The sequence below is a fragment of the Rousettus aegyptiacus genome, unplaced genomic scaffold, assembly GCF_014176215.1.
Source record: "Rousettus aegyptiacus isolate mRouAeg1 unplaced genomic scaffold, mRouAeg1.p scaffold_m13_p_9, whole genome shotgun sequence".
Lineage (NCBI taxonomy): Eukaryota > Metazoa > Chordata > Mammalia > Chiroptera > Pteropodidae > Rousettus > Rousettus aegyptiacus.
This window is the reverse complement of record NW_023416312.1, coordinates 55,197,099-55,220,119: the sequence shown is the minus strand read 5'-3', so window position 1 is coordinate 55,220,119 and position 23,021 is coordinate 55,197,099. Positions and strand designations below refer to the sequence as shown.

General features: G+C 33.5%; 1 protein-coding gene across 7 annotated transcripts in view; it reads right to left on the bottom strand.

Moving 5' to 3' along the window:
* DIAPH2 (diaphanous related formin 2) overlaps nucleotides 1–23,021 on the bottom strand; it is a 776,708-nt gene that overhangs the window by 269,694 nt on the left and 483,993 nt on the right. For 6 of the 7 annotated variants that reach the window (XM_036226378.1, XM_036226380.1, XM_036226381.1 and 3 more), the window contains one exon: nucleotides 14,698–14,822. The exons of the other annotated variant lie outside the window; for it this stretch is intronic. In XM_036226378.1, coding sequence (XP_036082271.1) covers nucleotides 14,698–14,822 — 125 coding nt within the window. The remainder of the gene's footprint in view (nucleotides 1–14,697; nucleotides 14,823–23,021) is intronic. 7 annotated transcript variants of the gene reach the window in all.

Here is a 23,021-nt window from a genome sequence, read left to right as displayed (position 1 = left end):
GATACAAATTTCTGTTTAAATGTCGCTCACTCAGGGAGGTCCTTCCTTGATCCATTTATTTAAAAAAAATTATTTTAAAGCATCACCATAATTCTTAATCCTTTGCTCATTTTTTTTTTCTTATCACTTATCACTGTCTGGTATTATCCTACACATTCTTTTTTGACTATCTATTGCAGTAGACAACATAAATAGTGATATGTATATTTTTAAGTTTCTCATCACTGAATCCCCAGTGAAAAACACGGGCCTTGATGCCTAATAGGTATTTAATAAATATTTGCTGAATGAATAGATGAATTTGTTATCAATAGGAATAACCAGTAGGAATAATGTTACAGTATTATGTTATCATCGCTGGTAAAATGAATCGGAAAGGAAACTAATTCAACATTTATGCATTTAATGTTTGGGTGAAACAAGGATGGATACACTATGTGGAATTAGAGATATAAGAACTTTATAGAGCTGAAAGGGATATTCAAGATTACCTAATACAACCCCTTTGTAGTTAAGTATTTATTTGTATAACTTGGAACTTGTATAAATAATTCATTTCCCTGAATTTCTGGGTTGAAGCTAATTTATTGAAAGCTGATACTTTTATTTTCTCTAAAGGAAATGAGTATTGACGCACTTTATGCTTAATAACTTTAAGATTTAAATGCAAAGCAATGACTTACAGAAGAGAAAAACAGGTAATGATCATTCATATGTCCAAAGAGTACTGGATCTATATTAGTATTATTAGCATAAGCACATCTTGGCATTTTATGTTATGAAAAACATAAGTAACAACATATAAAATATGTGCAGAAAAGAAAACAGTGAGGCAATATGCCCTATGTGTAACGTGATTGAGTTAATAAAATTATAGAAATACTCCTTAATTAACATATCAATAATGCTAATCTCATTATTCTTGATATTTCACACATAAATATATACATACATGCACACAAACACCACACACACCACACAATCAAAAGAATTTCTAGGTTTTTATAAACTTGCAATTAAAAGATATGACCTTGTAATCCAAAAGTAGATGTTCTAGTATTTAAAAAAACACATCATTTTAACACCTAAACTTCCTGCAGGCAGCAGGGTTCCTTCTGTATGACTAACCCTTGCCAGCTGTATTTCATTTTTATTTGAAAAGACTGATCCAGTATTTTTACAGCTCTCGATTAAGCTGTTTAAACAAACAAAAAAAAGTAAATGTTGAAAGAGGAAATCATTGTAGTTAAGCTCCACGTAAATGAATAATGGGCCAATCTCTGGTGGTTTGAAAGTTCTGTTTGGATAAATATCTAAATCTATGCGAACCTCTTTAGCTGAAAAGTTCCAGCTCCCACAAGGTTAGTAGAGCTTTAGGTTTTCAACTGAATCTGACATAGCTTTTCAAAACTACCCATATTCAGTCCCTAGCCCATAGCAAAGGCAACTTTGTGGGGGGGAAAAGTTAACAGAGTTTTTGCAACATAAAATATCCTCAGTATTTGGTTTAACTCTAACTTTAAAACCACTAAAAGGAAAAAAAAAAATCAGTAGGCCATGGACAAGACACTGTATGCATTAGAATTGCAATTAATCATATCATCAAGGTACCAAACTGTCAAACAGTTTTAACACCTGTTGACAACCAGGCAGAAGTAAAGATTCATCTTCACCTCTTCCCCGAATTCTTATCCATCATTCACGTCTCAATTCAGCATTACCTTCTCAAGAGAGACTTTCCTAGTCTGTTGATTGGCATAGCATTATAAATCTCTTCCATGTCACTTGCCATGATCTCTGGTGGAGTTGGTTAATTTCTATCTCTTCTAGTACTAAAATCTCCCTGAGGGTAAGCATTATGTAGTGTCTTTGTCCTCACCACTATATCCTAAGAACCCAGCACAATGCATGGCTAGTGAAAATCCCTTTTAAATAAATATTTGTAGAATGAACAAATCCTCAAAAACATCAACTAGGTGAAAGAATTAATATGATAGCTTTTGCTATGGAACATTATAGAGAAGACTTGAGAAGATAAAAGAGCTTTTTAAATTGTAAAATACTATACAAATATCTTGTTATTACTGTGTTACAAATTCAAACTACAAGGCAGTTTTAAATGTATTAGTGAATGTAAAAACAAAACAAAACACTGACTAGAGACATTCATATTCATGCATGAGCACACATGTATGTTCACACACACAGACACACACACTTTTCGAATACTGTTAACAATTCTGATTTTACTCCTTACTTGGTTCAGTAGTTGGCAAGTGGCAAGTATCACCCCATTCAGTCAAATACCATGTAGTAGTTGGAAGCAGGAAGAGGAAGGAGAACAAGAATTACTTGCCTTTCATCTCTTTACAATGCACCTGAACTGTTCGAATGTTTTAGACCAGTATTCTTGATCTTTTGTATATATATTTTATATATATATATATATATATATATATATATATATATATATATATATTTTACTCTCTTTCCTAGTAATAACTCTCATTATCCCAGCCAAATAGGTCTACTTGATGTTCTTTCAACACATTTTTGATATTTAATGATTGAGTCTTCGTGTTTGGTCTGTAACTCTCTTTAAAACCTTCCTCCAAGTTTTCAGTCAAAAGCGATCTTCTGCTGCTCTGAATACCTACTAAGATGATGTATGTGAACACTCTATGCAGACCAAAAAACCTCTATGGATGTACTAGGTTTTATTTTAAAGAGTGAATTTTCCATCATCTATATTGCATTTATCATACCCATAGTGTCTTATAGTTGTTTGGGTATATCGTGGATTCTGTTCACAAACTTATGTGTTTCTGAAATGAAAAATCCATATCTTATTCATTTTTGTACACCAAAAAGTCCCAATGCTTTGTTCACAAGGCACATTCATACATTAAAAGAATGACTAAATAGATGTGTAGGCAAATGGGAGATATAGCCTAGAGCAGAGGGCTAACTTTCTGTGTCAATTATGTATTGGTATCTGAGTTTTTAAATGGATATGTTAGATAACCTAACACATATGTCCCATCATATGGTATCTCAATGCCTATAAGCAAATTAATTATTTTTAACATGCGTTGTGAATTTAAGCTATTTAATTTCATATTATTGGAATTACTGGACAAAATAAAGTTTACTAATAAACAATCCTGCTTGTAAATAAAAAATAGCCTGTAGTGTCTAGTTGATCACTTCAAATCTTAAGTTCCAATTCTCTTTAAACTCAATGCTAGAATATCTGCATACAGTCCAGTTTGGGCAAGTTCTTGCATGCAAAATCATTTTAATATTTATTTAATCAGACATAATTAGTGAGGGGCTTTGGGGGGCTTTGTTTAAATAAAGTTATTAAATAAATTTCAAAGTCAAATAGAATCACATTTTGGATGACCTATGAAAGTATGTAGCAAAACATTTTAAGCTACTACCTCTATAAAATACTCCAACATCCTTGAAATAAAATGTCACCAGAGAGCAAATCATGGATTCATGCATTCAACAGATATATACTTAGCCCGACTTATGTGCCAGGCACTGTGAGTACAAAAGATGATCACCACAAAATCAACATAGTAAACTTCTTCCACACAGAGAGCTTATGTTTCAGCAATTTGAATCTTATGTCCTCTGTGAAGCTGCTCCAAACCACAACTTTCCCTACCTGGTTAACTCTTAATGCTTTTATAAGCAATGCCATGTAATTAAACTTATTAAATATCATCCTTTAGTGACTTATTTCTCATAGGTGTGCTTTAAACTAAAATATTAAGCTTCTTTAAAGCAGAGGGAATATTCTGTACTTCATTTTCATGCTTTAGTCCTATGATACCTACTATATGGCTAGGTTCTGCAGTAGTTAATACATGCTGATTGATAAAATTATGGAAAGAAACTTATTTTTGAACCTAGAGAAATTGTTGGTACAGCCAGTTCTTAATTATCTGTGCTAAGGGGGATAGCTAATACAAAACAAAGGATAATATATAAGTCATTTCCATTAGGCTCTGGAATGCGCTCCCATGCTTAACTTTTCATTTGCATCTCTTGCTTAACTTGAGAATGTATTTCCAACAAAATAATGAAGTTTCATTATTATAACTGTGGCTAAAGCCCGAATGCTGTCTGACCAAAAAGAAGAAAAGGAATATTGAAAATGCCTATTGCATTTTTAGCTTTCACTATACTCATTTAACAATGAAATGTTTGCCACTATCTTCTTTCTGTCAGTTTCACCTCCTTGACATTCCTTTTTGAAAGCAGGAAATACGTTAATCTTAGTTTACAGGTGTCCTAGCACTTAGAGTATCAGTTTTCATGGAGTATGCAATTATCTTCAAGTTCTATTTACTGATTCTTCCATTCTTCTACGGAAGTGAAAAAGGTAGGGATTTGTTTAATACCAAACATCTGGGTACTCATGGAATAAAGTGTAAGCAGTCTGCTTCATCTATAGGTATTTACCACATTTTAAAGAATATGCCTCCTTTTCTCTTTCAGTCAAAAAAAAAAAGTAAACTTAAGATTTAGATTAAAATTAAGAAAAACTTAGATTAAATGAAAATGGATAAAAGCAGACCATGGTTATTTATGAAGAACATTTTCTTTGGGGAAAATTATTTCCCTTTTGTGATAAATGATACCTTATATACTTTTTCCCCCATTTTACAAAGCATGTTCAAAGTCATTATTATACCTAGTCCAATTAACAACATATGTGAAATGGGTAAGTATAATTGACCCTTGATCAACATGGATTTGAACTGCATGGGTCTACTTACATGAAGATTTTGTTACGATAAATACATCATTGGCCCACTGTATCCCTGGGTTTCGCATCAACAGATTCAACTAACCACAGATCGAAAACAGTATTTTCGATCCTCGGTTGGGAATCCATAGATGCGGAGGGCTGACTGCATGCATTGTTCTATGCCATTGTATATAAGGATGCTTGAGCATCCACAGATTGTGGTATCAGTGGGAATGTCCTGGAACTAATCTCTGATGATACCAAGGCACGACTGAGTTTTTGGGGAGTCAAAAATTATATGTAGATTTTCAGCTGCACAGTGGGGGTCAACACACCTAACTCCTGCAGTGTTCAAAGGTCAACTGTATTATTGTTTCACTTTCACAAATGGGGAAACAGCATTTTTCCTAAGTATGCAAAGACCAAGGCTAGAACTTAGGTCTATTAATACTCAGTCCAAATAGCTTTTCATTCAAATAGATTGATAAAAATGTTTTGCATTTCTACAGAACACTAAAGTTAGAAACTACTTATGGGTCAAATAAAGTGGACCGGGTACTAATCGACAGTATGCAAAATGAAATGGGATGGGTCTCTTTAAGTTTTGAGTCAGGTCCATAATAAAGAAATTAAAGAAGACATACAAATGGCCAACAGATATATGAAAAGATGCTCAACATCGCTAGTTATTAGGGAAATGAAAATAAAAACCACAATGAGATACCATCTCACACCTTTGAGAATAGCTATAATCAACAGGACAAGTAATAACAAATGCTGGAGGGGATGCGGAGAAAAAGGAACCCTCATAGACTGCTGGTGGGACTGCAAATTGGTACAACCACTATGGAAAACAGTATGGAGGTTCCTCGAAAAACTAAGAACCAATCTACCATATAATTCAGCAGTGTCTCTACTGGGTATCTAACCCAAAGACTTGAAAATCCATATCCAAAAAGATATTTGCACTCCGATGTTCATAGCAGCATTATTTACAGTGGTCAGGACATTGAAGCAACTGAAGTGTCCTAGGATAGATGATTGGCTAAAGAAGCTGTGGCACATATATACAATGGAATATTACTCAGCCATAAGAAGAGATGAAATGCTGCCATATTTGCGACATGGATGGACCTCGAGATAATCATGCTAAGCAAAATAAGCCAGACAAAAAAAGTTGAAAATCACGTGATATCACTTATATGTAGGATATAAACCTAAAAGCAACAAAGGAATAGGACAAACAAACATAGACTCATGAACATGGACAATGGACTAGTGGTTACCAGAGGGTAGGGGTTTGGGGAGGAGAGGGGAGGTAGATGGGGTTAAGGGGGTCAAATATAGGGGGGTAGGGGAGGGTGAAGTGGGTAAAGGGGATCAAATATATGGTAGCTGAAGGAAACTGGACTTTGGGTGGTAAACACACAATAGAATATATAGATGTCAAATGATAATGTATACCTGAAAATTATATAATTGTATTAACCAATGTTATCCCAATAAACTTAATTTAAAAAAAAGAAATTAAGAGATCAGTAATTGAAGAGTTGTGCACAAATTTGATACTGCCTTAGCAGATATGTAAATGCCCTTTACTAAATGTTTATGAGAAGGTAAAAAGGGGTTGATTCCTTCACCCCATGGAACCATTTTCAATTCAGTTACTCGTGCCTTTCCCTATGCAAACGATATCAATTGATGACTAGGTCACATTCTCCTTCTCTCTGATGATCTTGGGAAAGCTTCACTATAGTTTTTTTTTTTTTTCATCAATTTTTCCATTCTCACCATTGGTGAATGCCCTAGCTTTAAATAAGTAGCTGAGATGTAATCATTTCAAATTAATAATAATTCTAAAGGTTTGTCTTATGTGCTGTGTGTGTTTGTGTGCGTGTGTATCCATCATCAAAGCTCAACTGAATAATTTTAGTGATGTTTATTATATATATCTTTTAATTTCTAACTTCACTCATGAATTGGAACAATGTAATGTTATTCTATTTTACCCTTGCAATACAAAGGAAAGTAGCATTACATGATTACTAAACATATTTATTTGCTTTCTTTTATTACACTAAACATTTTTTCCAGCTTCACTTTATAAAGCTAATTCACTTTCCATAAATTATGGTTTAAAACTAGAAGAAAACAGGGAATGTTCGATGAAAAGCTAAGTTTACTTGCTATAATTTTCATAAGCTATATCTCAAATAGATTCTAACTAGAAATAATCAGACCTCTATTGTAGAAAAAGACAGATATATTTTTCTATATTATGAAAATAGTATATTTAAGATTTTGCTGAAAGAGTATAATACTTGAATAGTTACACTAACATCACTATTATTGCCTATAAACAGTGCATATTTAACATAGCATGCAGGACCTTCAAAATAAAAATTAAGAGTTTGAATAAAGTTCAAATCAAAGCAAAAGGAAACAAACTCATAGATTCCTTGTTACAGTATCCAATTTATGCTCTTGCAAATACTGAAATGGCTTTAAATTATATCTGTATGTGTATAGATGCGTGTACATGCTACATGTTCTCTAGTACACATGCACACAAAAACCATAACCATATAAAATCATTTATTTTTTCAAGCTTCTTTTTTTATATATCATTTCTACTCAACATAAATAAATCCCAGAAAAAGGTTTTAATCACTTAAAATTTAGCTTTTGGTGGGGAAAATGGGAATTTGTCAGGTTGGGGATATATTAACTCTTTCAGACAAATTATGTTCTATTTTATGTTCTAAAAAAGATGCTTTTCCAGATGAGACTCTAGTGGCCTGATAGGGTTTATGCACCCATTTAACTGTGTAGTATATTTTCTTCTCACCATTAGCATCATGCATAAAATGTCTATCAATTCCTTAAACCGAATTCGAAAAATATAGTTCACAGCCTAAACAATTTCAAGCTGAAGTTCAAACAAGCAAGACTCCTCGATAGAAATTTTTTTTTGCTACCTGATCCTAAAAAAAATATGCTGCACTCAGTTTCTTAGAATGTGATTTCTAACAGTTTAAGATATAATTTTTAATACTCTCATTTTAAATCAAAACATAAGGAAGAAATAACACTAGAAATATCTTAGACCCTTTTTTGTCAAATTGAAGTTATGCCGGATAACATTTAGCTAATATTTTCTCTTTACCTGCCAGAATGTTGTTTAACATTAATCATTTTACAATGAACTCTAACCCATTTAAACAGACATTTATTAAGACAGCTTTCTACAAAGCATTGTGCTGGGCTTGTTGTAGAGTGCTCAAAGATGACTGTGAATCTGTACCTCAAAATATTTTATAACTCAGTGTGCAAAGGAGACATGCACATAAGCAGAACGTAGGCAAGCTAGCAAATACAATAATGAAAGTATTAAAATATTATGAGAACACAGGGGACAGGGAAATTAATTTTGATTGCTATCATTAAGGTTTTCGGGAGGAGATGGTATAAATGAGCAGCTAATTTTTAAATTAGTTTATAAACCTTTCAGAGAGAAACTCTTCCCCATTTGAAGAGGATCAGACAAGAAAGAATAGTTTCACAGTGAACAAGTGTGGAATTCATCCCAGATTTCCAAAGTTTTCTGACCTGAGGCAGCACAATACCATTGTCTCCAGCACATGGCTTAAGAGTCTGAAAGACCAAGACTTGAATCCTGGTCTTTTCTGGGGATCCAGAACAGGCCTCCCCAACATGTGTCATTTTTGGCATCCGAATTATTTTGAGCTGAAGGCAATCATGACCCTGTAGACTTAGGAGAAACTTTTACCTTTCACTTTAAGAAGTTAAATTAGGGATCTTATCCATAATAAGAGTTGTCATCAGAAATAACTCCTTATGACCTATTTATAGAGAAGGAACAATTTTTAATAACTTAACATTTGCTCTTCTTATCATCCTAAGAATGATCATCCTCCCCTCTAAAGCCCCAAGGTGATCCTTAGCTCAGAATGTCATATATACCTCATTTTCCCTTTCTATCTCTGACTCTCTCTTGCATGTGAGGTTCCCATACATTTGGTTATCTTCTTTTGTTAATCTGTCTCATGTATATTTAATTATTAGACAATGAGCCAGAAGAACTGTGAGGCTAGTAAAGTTTTCTCCTCCCATACCTTCATTAACTAGACTTATTACATGCTTGAACTTGAAACCTTTGTAGCCTCAATCTTCGCATATTTCAAATAGGGTTAATCGTAGTACCTACCTCATAGGATTGTTTTGGAGATCACTTTGGGTTTTATATGTGTATATTCCGAGCACTGTGGCTGACACATGACATTCAACAATAAGGTGCTATTATTTTTTTATTATCGTTTTGATTTTTGTTATTATAAATTATTACATTTACAGTTACACCTTCAATTTCAAATTAATGAAGAAATAATTGAACTACAAAAACTCCTAAAATGATTATGAAGAATGTGTATTTTAAAGAATGCTAACAATCTTTTTTATAAAAGCAAATATTTTCCCCACATGATTTTCTAAAAACAATTCACTTTACAATGTATGCATTATCTCCATTACTGACCATGCTCTTTTTTGTGTGTGTTTGTTTTGAATTTTTTTTTAAACCTGGATCTTCTATCCCTGAGCAGTCTCCTTAAAAAAAGTTTTGCTTTGAACTTCCTAATTTTTTGAGTTTGAGATCAGCAGGCAGTTGAAGGTAAAGAGAGAGAGTAAGTGGACTTCCTTGCAGTCAAGTCAGTCTAAAGTTCTCGATTTTTCTTCAGGACCTAGAAAATAGCCTGGATGACTACATTCTCTCTCTCTCTCTCTCTCTCTCTCTCTCTCTCTCTCTCTCTCTCTCTCTCTCACACACACACACACGCACACGCGCACACACACGCGCGTGCGCAGTTTTTGTTTTGTCAATTTTATATGGCATTTACATTACAAAATGGGGATTATCATCTCACTAAAATTTTCTATTATCATGTTCTCAAAGGTGATTAATGTGTTTGAATGACAACTTTGAGATTTTTCACCTTTTTAGAAATTATTCTCTTAAGAAAGAATAGCAGAAAAAATGAACATAAATGCAGTACGGTGGAGACCTCAAATCTGTTTTGAATTGTCTTGTAAGGACAATGTGCTTTCTCAGTAACTAGATTTTTAACCACTCCAAATGACTCTCCCTCCTACTATGAGGAAATCCCAGGTGTTGATATTAGTTGACAAGGTGTTAATGTCATTAACATTCTGTCAGCTCTTCTTGTCAATGTGTTAATGGTGCCCCTGCGGCTCAGTCACTCTCTGTCCTCCAGTTGGTGAAATGATTTAGTCAGCAGTCAATCAAAAAGCTAAGCTGATTTGGAGCAATAGACAGCCCTGCTGTTGACAAAATCTATGTGAGTAAATGTGGTAAGATATTTGTCAATAGGATATAAGAAGTAAAGTCAACATTGGGTTTAATGTGTTTTTTAAACAGTGTAGGATGTTAAAACTGGACTATGGCACATATTTAAAAGACTAAAAAGTCTTCTTTTGAGAATGGTCTTTCCTTTTGGGAAAAGGAAGGTGCAGTAAGTAAAAGTGATACTTTGATTTAAAAGAAAAATAAAAAAAACTATCACAGTTATACTGGTCAAGAAGACAAAACCTGCAGAAATTGGAATCCACATATAATGTCAAGTCAAAGAGAACAAGCCTGAAGAAGGCAAGTAATCCATTCACAGTGCTCCCTGTCATGTTTCTTAAACATGGGTTATTTTTCACAGCTTTGAAATCGGATGTGATTCTAAACCTCATCCCACCTACCAATATTTGCAATGGGTGCTGAACACTGACACTGACTACATAATTTCTGATAACCTTAAAAAATTTTTAAAAAAGATGACTTCTAGAAATTAATAAATGAAAAACAACAGGGATAACAGGCACATAACTTTGAGTTGTTGAAGTTATCCTGATTGAACAAACCCAAGCTCACTACAATGACATGGAGACAACTGTGGTCAATTATATCATCAGATATAAAAAATAATAAAAAGAAACATTTTTAAAAACTCAAGTATATATAATTAGGCAATGTCTGATACATAGTATAAACATTCAATAAATGAGAATGAATATAATCATTTTTATAACTTACTAAAAATGAATATAGCCTCTATTTTAATTCACTACACAAATGAGCTTATAACTTCCAATACTATTATGGTGAGCATATTAGCATGAAGAATACTAAGAACTTTGCTTTTTAAAATCAGGAAACAGTAACAGTTTCTCCCCCATGGTTAGCTAGATATTTGAATGTGTGTTTCAATATATACAGTGCTAGAACTTCCCTACTACAATTTATAAGAGAATTTTCCCTATTTCTCCCTGCTTTATAGTCTTATAAAATTGGTTTTGCTTAGTTTTCTTTTTCTACCAATTTTTTGTGCCATGAAGGTGTTCAGAACAGGCCTCCCCAAGATGTGCTACTTTGGCATGTGCATTATTTTGAGCTGAAGGCAATCAAGACCCTGATGGCTCATGAGAAACTATTACCTCTCCCTTAAAGAATTTATATTGGGGGGCTTTCCCTAAGAGTTATTACCAGAAATAACATTTTATGACATATCTATAGTGCAAGACAAACTTCTAATTTCTAAACATTTACTCTTCTCATTGTCCTGTGAATAACTTTTCTCCCCCTGTGAAGCCCCAAGGTATCTGACTTTATCCTTAGCTCAGAATGTCACATATGCCTTATTTTACCTTTCTGTCTCTGAAACTCTCACATTAGGTGGGGTCTCTGAGTCTCTCATGTATGAAGGGTTCACATATATATGTATGTGATTAAATTTGGTTATTTTCTCTTTTTAATCTATCCCATGTTGATTTCATTATTAGACCAGCTGGAAGAAGCTAAAAGGGTAGAGAATATTTCTTCCTCCCCCACAGTCAGAAAAGGTGATTGGATTGGGGTAGAGAAAGGGAGACAGAGGTGATGAGCTACCTTCAAAAGTCATTGGCTATTCTTCAGGATGCAGGAAATAGCTTAGGCCACTCCATTCTTAGGAGAGGTTTCATTCTTTTTTGTCATTGCTATTCAAATTTTTTGACATTTATTTTATAAACAGTGTGTATTATCCCCTTAAAACTTATTACACTTTACATGCGTGCTCTAAAAATGTGATTCAATGTTACTCAGGTTCCTGAGATTTATATAAAGAAAAGTTTTATAACTATCAGCACAGCCTACTACTGTTTAACAATAGCCCTTTTGAAGTGCTAAATAAAAGTAGGAGCTTGAAGGAGATGATATCCATTGTCGCTAGCTATAATATTCTGTGATTAAACACATTCTTACTGAGTGCTTACATCTTGCTAGATGTTGCGGGCTGTGATAGGCATACAGAAATTAACACACCAGACATGATCTTTGCCATGGGGAAACTAAGCCAGAGAAACGTGTAAATGCCAGACTGTCAGCAATTTGAGGTCAAGTTTCCTATCTTGTGCAATGTTGTATTTTTCATGGCTTGGCAAAGCTTAGCATATTATAAGTGTTTAATCAATATTGTGAAAGAGTAAGAGTGAATATTGGATGCTATAGGACTTAGCCCAACCTGGAGATTTGGTGAAGATTCAATCTGTATATTCAATTGCTCTCTCCACCATGCCACTGTTGCTAACTACAGCACTAACGTTTTTCTAAAAGCCCAGAAGAGTGGCACTGTTGTTCAGTTTTTGAACTCATAGTCCTTATAAAGAGATTACTATTTAAGTAGGTGATGTTACTTTCAAGGGAAACTACTCCCATACTTAGGCCTGTAGTTATTCAATTTAAAGGGCCAGTGCCCTGAAGCAAAACCATTTGTTGGCAGAGAACAGAAATACTGGAAAGATTATCCAGTGTAGAGAATCCTATACTAGAAATAGAATCACGGTTCTAATTATAAAGCAGAATTAAGTATCCCACAATAAAATATCCCTCCCTTTTGAAACTACCAGAACAGTAGAAAAAATATTAAGTAGGCATCAGAATTCATTTAACATACATATATACAATTACCATGCATTTTGTTTGTCATTTTCTAGAAGATCAAAACTCTCAATGGATGACCAAGGAGTTTTCCAAAACAAGAATAATTTGAGCAATAGTTCTATCATTGGAATTCATTAATTTGGAGTTTTTAACCAATTCAAGTCAATATTCTAACTTTTTCTCTAAAATAAATTGCTGTGTATATATTTTTAATATGATACACAAAGTTTGAGCCCCATACATTTTAATATAATTTTCAATCCCCTTGTAGACAAATAGTCACACTTTAATGCCCCTCAAATGAAGAATAACCGCTTATCTATAACATACAGATACAGAAGGCTCTGGATTTTCACTTTAAAATGCTTAATTACTTGCATAAAGAGAAATAAGATAAAGAGCCCAAGCCAAGTTCATGAGGGTTTGAAATTTTCTTTTTCTAAACAAGCAACAAAAACTCCTCAATGGTGCAAGCTGTTATGTGGCCACAAGCCAACTGTTGAAGAAAATGATAAAAAGAATAAGAGGATTATAAATTAAATTTAAATATATGAGGCAAGAACCAACATCAAAAATTGAAAAATGTAGGTGGTGTTTCCAGCCACCGAACAATATAACATATTTAGAGGAATAATCTAATCAGCAATAAAGTTACATCTTCACATTAAGTATCTCAATGTGGGCAGTTTTGTAATTTAAGGTTCTATTTTGAGGATTTCCTGTCTTCAATCACCCACAAACTTATATTTCTAATATTCTTATTTACAAAAGTACTCAGTATCACTAAAGAACCAAACAAAACACTGTATTAATTCATGAATCAAAAAACTAAAAATGAAAAAAAAATCACATAAATCTAAACTGCCATTCTCAAGTAACTGTTCAGTACTGTAACTTAGAAGGTGGGCAGGAAAGAAAACATATCGGAGAAGAAAAAGGTAATAGATTTAACCTTGAAACAAGGTGACTGCCATACAGTTGTTGAAGGAATTTACTTATTATCAGATAAAGAATTTACATTATTTATTCCCTCTAGAGATATAAAATAGAGAGTCAATCTGCAGTTCAAGATATTTACTTAAACACAGAAGAAGAGGATATGGCTTTAACTTTTGAAAACCAAAGTAGAAAAAAAACCCCAGCTCTAATGTAGTTTATCTTTAAACACCAGGTTTAACATTAAACAATTCAAGCTAAATGCTATTTCTCAAGTTCTCCTTTCATATATTTCTGTAATTTATATGAATATAATGTATGAAAAATGGGACTTTAAAACCTATTTATTTATCAGGAAATGCTTACTGTTACATAGCCAGCTACTGTAATTTAGTTAAATATATAATCTACTGATCAATTCATCTATTCATCCAGCCATGCATCCATTTTATCCTTCACAATCCTTTGAGTCTACTGATATTAGTCATACTCTGATTGCCCTTGAAAATGCACATATGCCCTCAGAAAAAAACCTGTGCGCTCGCACACACATAAAGAAAAAAAAATCTCTGACCAGAAAAATATTCTCCTGTTGATCACTTCCTTTACACAAATGACTACGTAAGGAGATTCTTTGTTTTGTTTTGTTTTAGGTATAATCAAGCCTCATAATACTTACCTTGCATATCTTGTGGGCCTTCAAATGAAATTCTTCTTTGAGTAACAGCATTGTTTTCTTATATAATTGTTCCCTTGCCTACTCTACCTGGTTCAAAACATCACAAACTAAAATTTATGCTGCTAATAAAAAAAAAAAAGCCTGTACACAAATTTATACAGACAGTACGAATAGACTGGTAAATTTAGAAATAACCACATAGTAAATAGACAGGCAGGCAGGCAGGCAGACACACACACACACACACACACACACACACACACACACACACACACAGAAACTAACAAATAAACAAAATGCTTAAATAAAGGATATCGTCATCTTTTCCACGAACTTATCATGTTCATTTCCTGTCTGAGGGAATTTCTTGATGTCACCTTCCAGATGAACAATTTGTCGTTCCATTCCTGCAAGGTTGCTCTTGAGAATTTGAGCTGAAACTAAAGAACAATGTACAAAGCATTTAGAATATTTTCCCGGGTATTCTAGAAAAGACTAAAACAGTATCAGTTAAAGTATATTTTTAATGTGGAAAGAGTTCCAAGAAGTCAACTCATATTTTTCTGAATTACTGTTCATAAAAATTCTACTCTCCATGAAATAAGTGAAAATGTGTAATATAATATACCAAATCACCATGTTTAATATAAGAATGTCGCCACTTTATACAGACATTAGCTCAAATGAATCTATTTCTGTTTCAATTTATTGATGGAATTCCTAATATTTCATTCCTTAAAATCTAATTTGAAGATTAAAGAGAAACTCAGGTTCAAAGAGATCTCATTTTATTAATGTATGTTCTTGGGTGTATAAATGATTTAAAGTTAAATTGCATAAAAGGATCAAGTATTTTTCTTCTGTTGAAATATCCTGATTTTTATAAAGCAACATCTATGGTAAAAGTTCTATTCTCTAGTACTTTTCATGCTCATAGAAATATGGAAAATAACTGTTAATACATAGAGAATTTAGCAAAATCCAGCAAAAACATATGTGCATACACACTCACAAAACTTCAGTGTGCCCTCAAATACTATCATTAGTTGCTTTAATTACCCCTAACATTCTCTGTACTTTTCTTTTTCTCTCCTCATTGACAATCAATAATTTTAAGTATTTTATTCAAACTGCTCCTAAATACATGCATACTTTCCAGATTTCTCATGATGCCTTCATTTCACAAAGGCACTTTTTTAAAAAAAAACTAATGCTATTCTATAGGTACTCTATTATTGAATGCCTGTCAATTATATATGAAGAAACTTCTATCAGTCTCCAGGCATTTGGCAGGATTCTAGCTGAAAAGAATAGGTAACTATTAGAATTTGATAGGTAGCCTGTGACATTGGTTTTTAAATCCAGACCTCTGAAACACTGTTCTTTTTATTAAAGAACTGTGAAACAGAAATAGAATAATATTACAATTCTTTTTTTTTAAAGTAAATTTTGTTCAGAGGCATGTCAGAATTACAATGAAAAATTCAAGAGCCTGACAAAATCAACCCCCTGGGCCAAACTCTCCTGATACAAATTTCTCACATTGACCACACATCTTTATAACTTAACAAGGAGGGGAGAAATTTCCTTAAATATACATGTAAATTCAGGAGACTGAAAATCAAATAACAACATTAAAAACAAATTATGTTTTTCTTATTAATCTATCAGTTCAAATAGCCCTGTCCAATTTAGTTCTATTTGTTTAGATCCCAAAAAAACCCTGAAAATTATTCTTTATTTGGAGAAGTCTAAGAAAGTTTTGTCTTGCCAAATATTTCCTAATGGCTTAGAAATCATTGCTTGCTTTATTTAAAGAATGAGTTTGCTATGGAAGCAATCATTCTGACTTTAAAAGTGGATTTTTTTCATTTAGGTTTTTTTGTTTAATTTTTGCTAATTATTCAAAAAATTTCTCCTTCCCCATTTACTCGATTGAAAAACTGAAAATATGAAATTGACAAGTTGTTTATGTTATTTAGGTTGCATGGAAGAAATAAATTCATGATAACTTCCTGCAATAAACAAAATGTGTCCAAATGCCAGGTTTAGGTCCCAACAGTAATCCTTCTAAAAGCAATAGTAATTCTAGTAGTAAAAAGGGGATGATGATGAGGATTCATCTTTTGATTGTTCAATACAGAAACAGCCCTGGCAAGTTGCTATGCACACAAAAGTCTAGATATCTCAAATAACAAGAGACAATATTTTTAATCCAGTGAAATTGCTTTTTACCCTAAAGTTAAAATCTGAGTAAAACAATATTTTACAGCCATCTGTCCTCCTCAATTTCATATGTCAAATCCACAGTTCTCTATAAATCCCTCTAGAGCTCTAGTCCAAATTCTCTACCATTTACGGGCACTTTTGTTTGCTTAAGTGATCTTCCACATGTTACCTTCTGCTTTGAAAGAGACTTATTTTTGTTTCACGTACAGAAACATCGAGTCTCTGCTATAAAACCTCAAGCTATTTAATGGCAAGAGTCATATCTAATTTTTTGTTTTTCCCTCAGTACTTAACACATATGGTCCTCATATGTTTGCTGAATGAATATTTATATTTCATGAAGTTTTGGTTCAGATTTAAATTTATGCCCATTTCTGCAACTGAATGTACATATAGAGGTTAGATCATTATGAGTGAAAGTTACCTTATCAACTATGATGTGAGTATGGAAAGGAAGCAGAAAGCTGAAGTCTGTCTAATTATACATAGAGGAGGCAGGGTTGCAGAAGATACTTAGACAAATAGGAAAGTGAGGAACTGGAATAAGAAAGAGAAGTGAGGGACACCTTTATTACACTCCTCTATTCTTCCCTTGTAATAAAGTATTAATATCATGCCTTAACAAAAAAAAAGAATAAAATAAATACTGGAGCTGAAATAATCCAAGGATTTTGGTCCGCATACAAATTGTGGCTGCATTAAACAAACAATACCATTATAGGAAATGTATATCCTTAATTTGGTGGAATTATGGTATCTTAGAGTTAGAAGTTACATTAAAGGGGATTTGGACCTGCCTCTCAAGTTTGGAAAACTCAAGTTCCATAGTGTCATAGTCCATGTTCCTAGAAAACAGCCCCAGACAAAGCTTACATATTAAGGCCTTATCGTGGATGAGGGTAGGGTGTAATCAGAGAAATAGGCATGAGGGAAAAAGGAAAGAAAGCAAATACAGGAGAGTAAGTTACTGAACTAGCCACAGCTGTACAAAAAAATACAGCTGGTTGCTTAGTATCTCTGGTTGCCTCCAGCAAGGCCAACTTCATGGGCATGTGGCCTGTGCAACGGCTCAGGGCCCCATGCTTAGAAGGGCTCTGTACTTTAATGCTTTGTGGTCCCATTTGAAATTCTCAATAGTTTATTAAATGGGGCCCTGCCTTATCATTTGGCATTGGGCCCTACTGATCATGGAGTCAGTCCTGGTCTCCAGGTAAGACAAATGAAACAACTACACCTTGTAAGAGTAAATTAGAGGGCTCCTTCTCATTTTCTATTCTCTCGTTGGTGAAAGTCTCTTTCAAGGGGTGTTAACTTCTTACTCTGGCTAGGAAGCGAGACAAGCACCCCAGGCTTGGAAGTGGGGGATGGCATGGAAGTGATGTTCGGTGAACCTAATGTGGTACATAAACTAGATCTAGAACAGAGGATTCAGTCCATCCTAAGTGGCTTATTCCTTTTTTGATGGTCAATATAATTAGAAAAAGTTTTCTTTACTTACAATCAAAATCAGCATATTTGAACTCTTCTTACTCATCAGACCTCATTTTGCCTAGTAGCCACACTGATCAGGGCTATTCCCTATTTTACAGGAAAGGTGCCCGGAGCATCTTCTTAATCTTCCCAGGCTACAAACACCCAGGTCCTTCAACTAGCCCTCCAAAAGTATAAGGATTAGTCATTATGTAAGCTCTTAAATAATAACTAACATTTACTGATTACTTTGTGCTAGACATAATTGTAAGTAGTTTTATGTATTAATTCACTTAATCCTCAAAGAACTCTATGAAGTATGTTCTACTCTAAAGCAGGGGTATGATAATAAGCCAAATTATGTCTTTTCGGGAAGCTGTAAATGTAAAACAATGTCTAAAATCTGTACCCAGTGGAATAAAGGCATGCCACTTATATGTAGGGACAGGCATGGTCTTAGAAGCAGATTGACCTAGATTCTAATCTCTGCCATACCAACAACTAGTTGGGATACCTTGAGCCAGTCATTTAGCCAATCTGGGTTATCATTTCCTGATTTGCAAAATGAAGATAATAATGTCTTCCATAAAAAGCAGTTCTTTGAGTGAAATGATTTGATAAATACAAAGTTTCTATCATTATATCTGGTACATGATAGGTAATCTATACACATTCATTTCATTTTCTACAATCATTTCCTCTATACACTACCTTACAACAAATCCCTACTGTATAGTGCCATCGAGAATTAAGTAACAATTTTGGTGCCATCTGAACAACAAAAAGGCAGTCATTCCCTACCTGCAACCCTACTATGGCCTGATTTGATTTAATATCTATCTTCTTTCCAATCAAGAGAACTAAACTTAAATTTTGTTATCTTTAGGTTTTACAAGGTATATGGAATTTTAGGTTCGGGAACCAGTGACAATTAAACTAATGAACAGCTAATTTGTTAAGTGATATTAGCAAGTTTCAAACTTAGAGAATATTTCTGAAAATTAAAACCTGTCATCCGTATTTTTCTGGAGACATTTAAAAGTTAGCATATTTTAGCTTTCTAGACTTGTCTAAAAGATAAATTTTTAAAAAGTGTTAAAAAAGAATAACATGCCTGGTTATTTGCCTTGAATACATTTGGTCTAATCTTAAGAGTTGAGAATCAATGTTGATTAGTTAACTATTTAATTAGGTCCTAGCCTACATTCATTCTAACAGCTGAGAGAGAAAGAGTTAGACTGATTGATTTTTACTGAGATTAGGGTTGGGGATGGAGTAGGGTACCTGAAGTTCCAAGAACATTTAAATACCAAAGGAGCGAGAAATGCTTGTCTCCTGCATAGGGTACATTTTTGTGCCTGTCATTATATTAGTTCGCTAATATCAATTAAGGAATGTTTAATGACAGTGCAAACATTTTCTATCTGAGTAAATTCCCACTACAGGCATTTTCAATGACTGATTAAGTCATTCTGGTGGCACTTTAATTTTTTTTCTCTTATTTCATTTTTTACATCTGCTACTGAATTACTAACGCTAAAAATTAAATTATAGCTATCAGGTTCTTTATTATAGCTTTCTTTCTTATACTCCATAAATAACCTTTTAAGCTCAGTATACTTGAGTTATGTGTAGGGAGAAACTTTCCCCACAAATCTTATTTATCTACTTATTTTGCTTGAAAAATATACATCTACTTTTTTCCCAGCTTCAAACAAATATATGAGAGTGGCCTGACCTTCATTCAAACCATTTTAAATGACAAAGTTGCTTTAATTCACAATTTTAAGAAAAGTGTAAGATAAATATTTTAAGTGAGATTGTTTTAATGGAAAGACTCTTTAATTACATAGTATATAAGAGAATTAATATGGATTTAAGGGAGAAAAAAGGACTCTGAGGACATTCTGCAGACCATGTGCAGAGTGTGTAATTTTATGTAAATATAAAAGCTTTTCCAGGAACTTGAAGATATTTTTCCTCTGAATTAAATATTTATATTAATTTTACCCACTGACAAAGTAACGTAGCACTTCTTACATATTTGCTCTAAGAAAGGCCAAGTAAATATTTACTTTAGCAAATCTATATATGGATAGGCCCCAAAATGATTATAAGCACCCTATAATTTTCTTTAACTAAATATATTTAGTTGAAGAATTACTATCAGCCAAGTAGCACAGCATTAAAGTGACCTATCCGGAAAGTATATGTAAAAAAGAAAATGACGTTACAAACAGCCTGAATAACAGGCACACCTGTATTCTTTCTCAAGTGCATTTATAAGTTAATAGTTTCATTTTATATGAATACTGTACATGGAAATGAAGTAAATGTTTTTTGTATAATAAGAATAGCAAAACTCATCACTGTGGGCTTCTCAGGCCTTTGAAAAAAATAAGTGGTAAATGACACCCAAATAAAAAATTCCTATAAAGAAAAAAAATCAATTAGAAAATGACTCATTCTTAGGGGGAGAAAGAACTGCTAAAAAGTCACCTTAACAGAAAACACAATTTAACTAGAATCCATGTTAAATACAATTTAAAAATATATATCCCTAATATGTGTTCACAAGCACCATGACTCACCCCTCTAATATGTGCCCCTGCGGACAAGGTGCAGTTTTCCTGATTGGATTCAGAAAATGGTCTGAACTGATGCTGAGAGCAAAGGAGCTTCCATAAGAAATCATGAAAACTGCTTTATAAATCATACAAATATTTAATTCTAAAAATTTCCCTAAGCATATTTCAATGTCTAGGCTCACGTTTGGATAAGTTTTTACCTGAAAACAGTCTGCATGCATTCTTTTTAAATAAAGAAATTGAGCCTTTTAACAAAAAGAAAAAAAAAAAACATCACTAATAACTGCAGACACTATGGCTCGTACAGACACTATGGCTCAATGGATAGCTGGGGTAAAGGAGAAAGAGAAAGTTTGAAACCTTATGATGAAAGATATACAATCAAAAAATCTGTAGTCTGACCACGGAACCACTGACAACAGACAGTAAAATTACTCATGAAGAATCAGAGTTATTTCACCTGCTATCTCTGCTATGGCTATTATTCTGCCTGCAGCAAATAATATCTGTAAATTTTTAAATCAAAGGCAAAAAAACAAACTAAAAAGCTCCTATTCCTGTCGACAGTCTTAGCTCAAAGCCAGGATTGGGAGGTACATATGCAAGCTGCAGCTTCTATAAAGCAATGCTGGATATAGTCTAGTTGGAATAGTTTGTTCTCATCATGAAGCATCTTTTTTGCAAGCTCATTTGTTTTCCTTGCAATAAAAGATCCCACACTTCAAACCAGAATAATTTTTATGGGACAGGTCAAGTCTTTATTGAGTTGAGGTTGGACAATACTGAATTGTCCTCCCCTGGAGAATTTATGTAAATTGCTGGAACAGTATTCTCCTCAACAACAAAAAAAGCTGGCCAGAACCTTCAAATGCTGATAAATCCTTCATGACAATCCTATACTAATGTCTTCACTTGTCAAATCTATGTAATGCATTCTTCTTTCACCTTGGAATTAGAACACTAGTGGTAAAAGGAGACCTTATGAAAGGAGGCTACTTAATATTACAACAGGAGGGCTTAACAATAAATTAGTACAATTATGTAAAAAAAAAAGGGCTATGGAAAAGGCAGACTTGAGACTACAAAGGACAAAATTTTAATTAAAGAAATCTGAACTTACACATTTGTAATATTTGGAATTTTGGTTTAGTTTTCAGACTTAATCATTCCCATTATTTTTAAAATCACAGGAAAAAAACACTTAGAACACAATTGTATTCAATATTGCCAAAATTCTGCTAAACCAGATATGAGAAATGAACACTGTTTATTTTATACCAAGATAACTATCTGCTTCTGGAAAAAGTATTTGCAAATGCTTTTATCTGAGCAATCACTTAACGACAACTTGACTAACATGCCCTTACTCCTAGTACATTATATTCTTAATAAGGTGTGGAAAGATTATATGGTTGATCAACCATTTTAGTGCTTTCTTCCACATGATATCTGGCAAAATTAAATACATGCAGATAGTGTTGTCACAAAGCTATAATGCTATATTAAAGGAATGTTAGCTTTCTTGAGTATAATTTTTGTGACTGTGGACAAATTTTCCATTAACTATATTCCTGAACTCAGCAGGGAATTAATGGGACTATATGATTTGGTATATTTATTCTTTCACTTGACCAGGTTTTTTCCAGTCTATTGTGTGAGGTCCACAGGTACACACACACACACACACACACACACACACACACACACACACAGAGAGAAAGCAGTCAACTTTCATCCAAACCGAATGCAGGTTGTCACAGTATCAATGTCAGTGTTAAGGTCATAATGCTGGAGTCATTAGAGTCCATTCCACATTAGTGCTGCCAAGATTAGCAGTTCTGCTTGGTAATAGGGTTACAGGTCATAGAAAAGGTGCTCGGAAGGGTATAGTAAGCTTGTGGTTACATTCTCCTTATTAATTAACTGACTGTGGATACTAATAGGATTACTATACGCCCACAGATAAAAGATTGACAACTCAAACTAAAGTAAGGAGAGGATATGATTGTAATAATTATCAAAGTTACTCACCATTGAAGTCAGTTTATAAAGAAAGCAGGGATTTATCTGGGTATTATCATCTCAATAATCTATCATACCTTAAGCAGTTCTGCCTAATAATCAAACAAGGGATTAAAAGAGGAGATGAGGCTCACAGGTGGGGCCTCCTAGCCCATGATACAGAGTTTAGGTTTCCCACTAAGAATAGTAGGAAAAGACTGAAGGACTTTTAAGCAGAAGAAGTTGCTTAAATTTACACTTAAAAAAAAGATAACTGTGGCAGCTATGAAGAAAATGGAAGGAAGGGGTCAAGAATGAAAAGGGGTAGAAGATTTAGGAAACAATTATTAT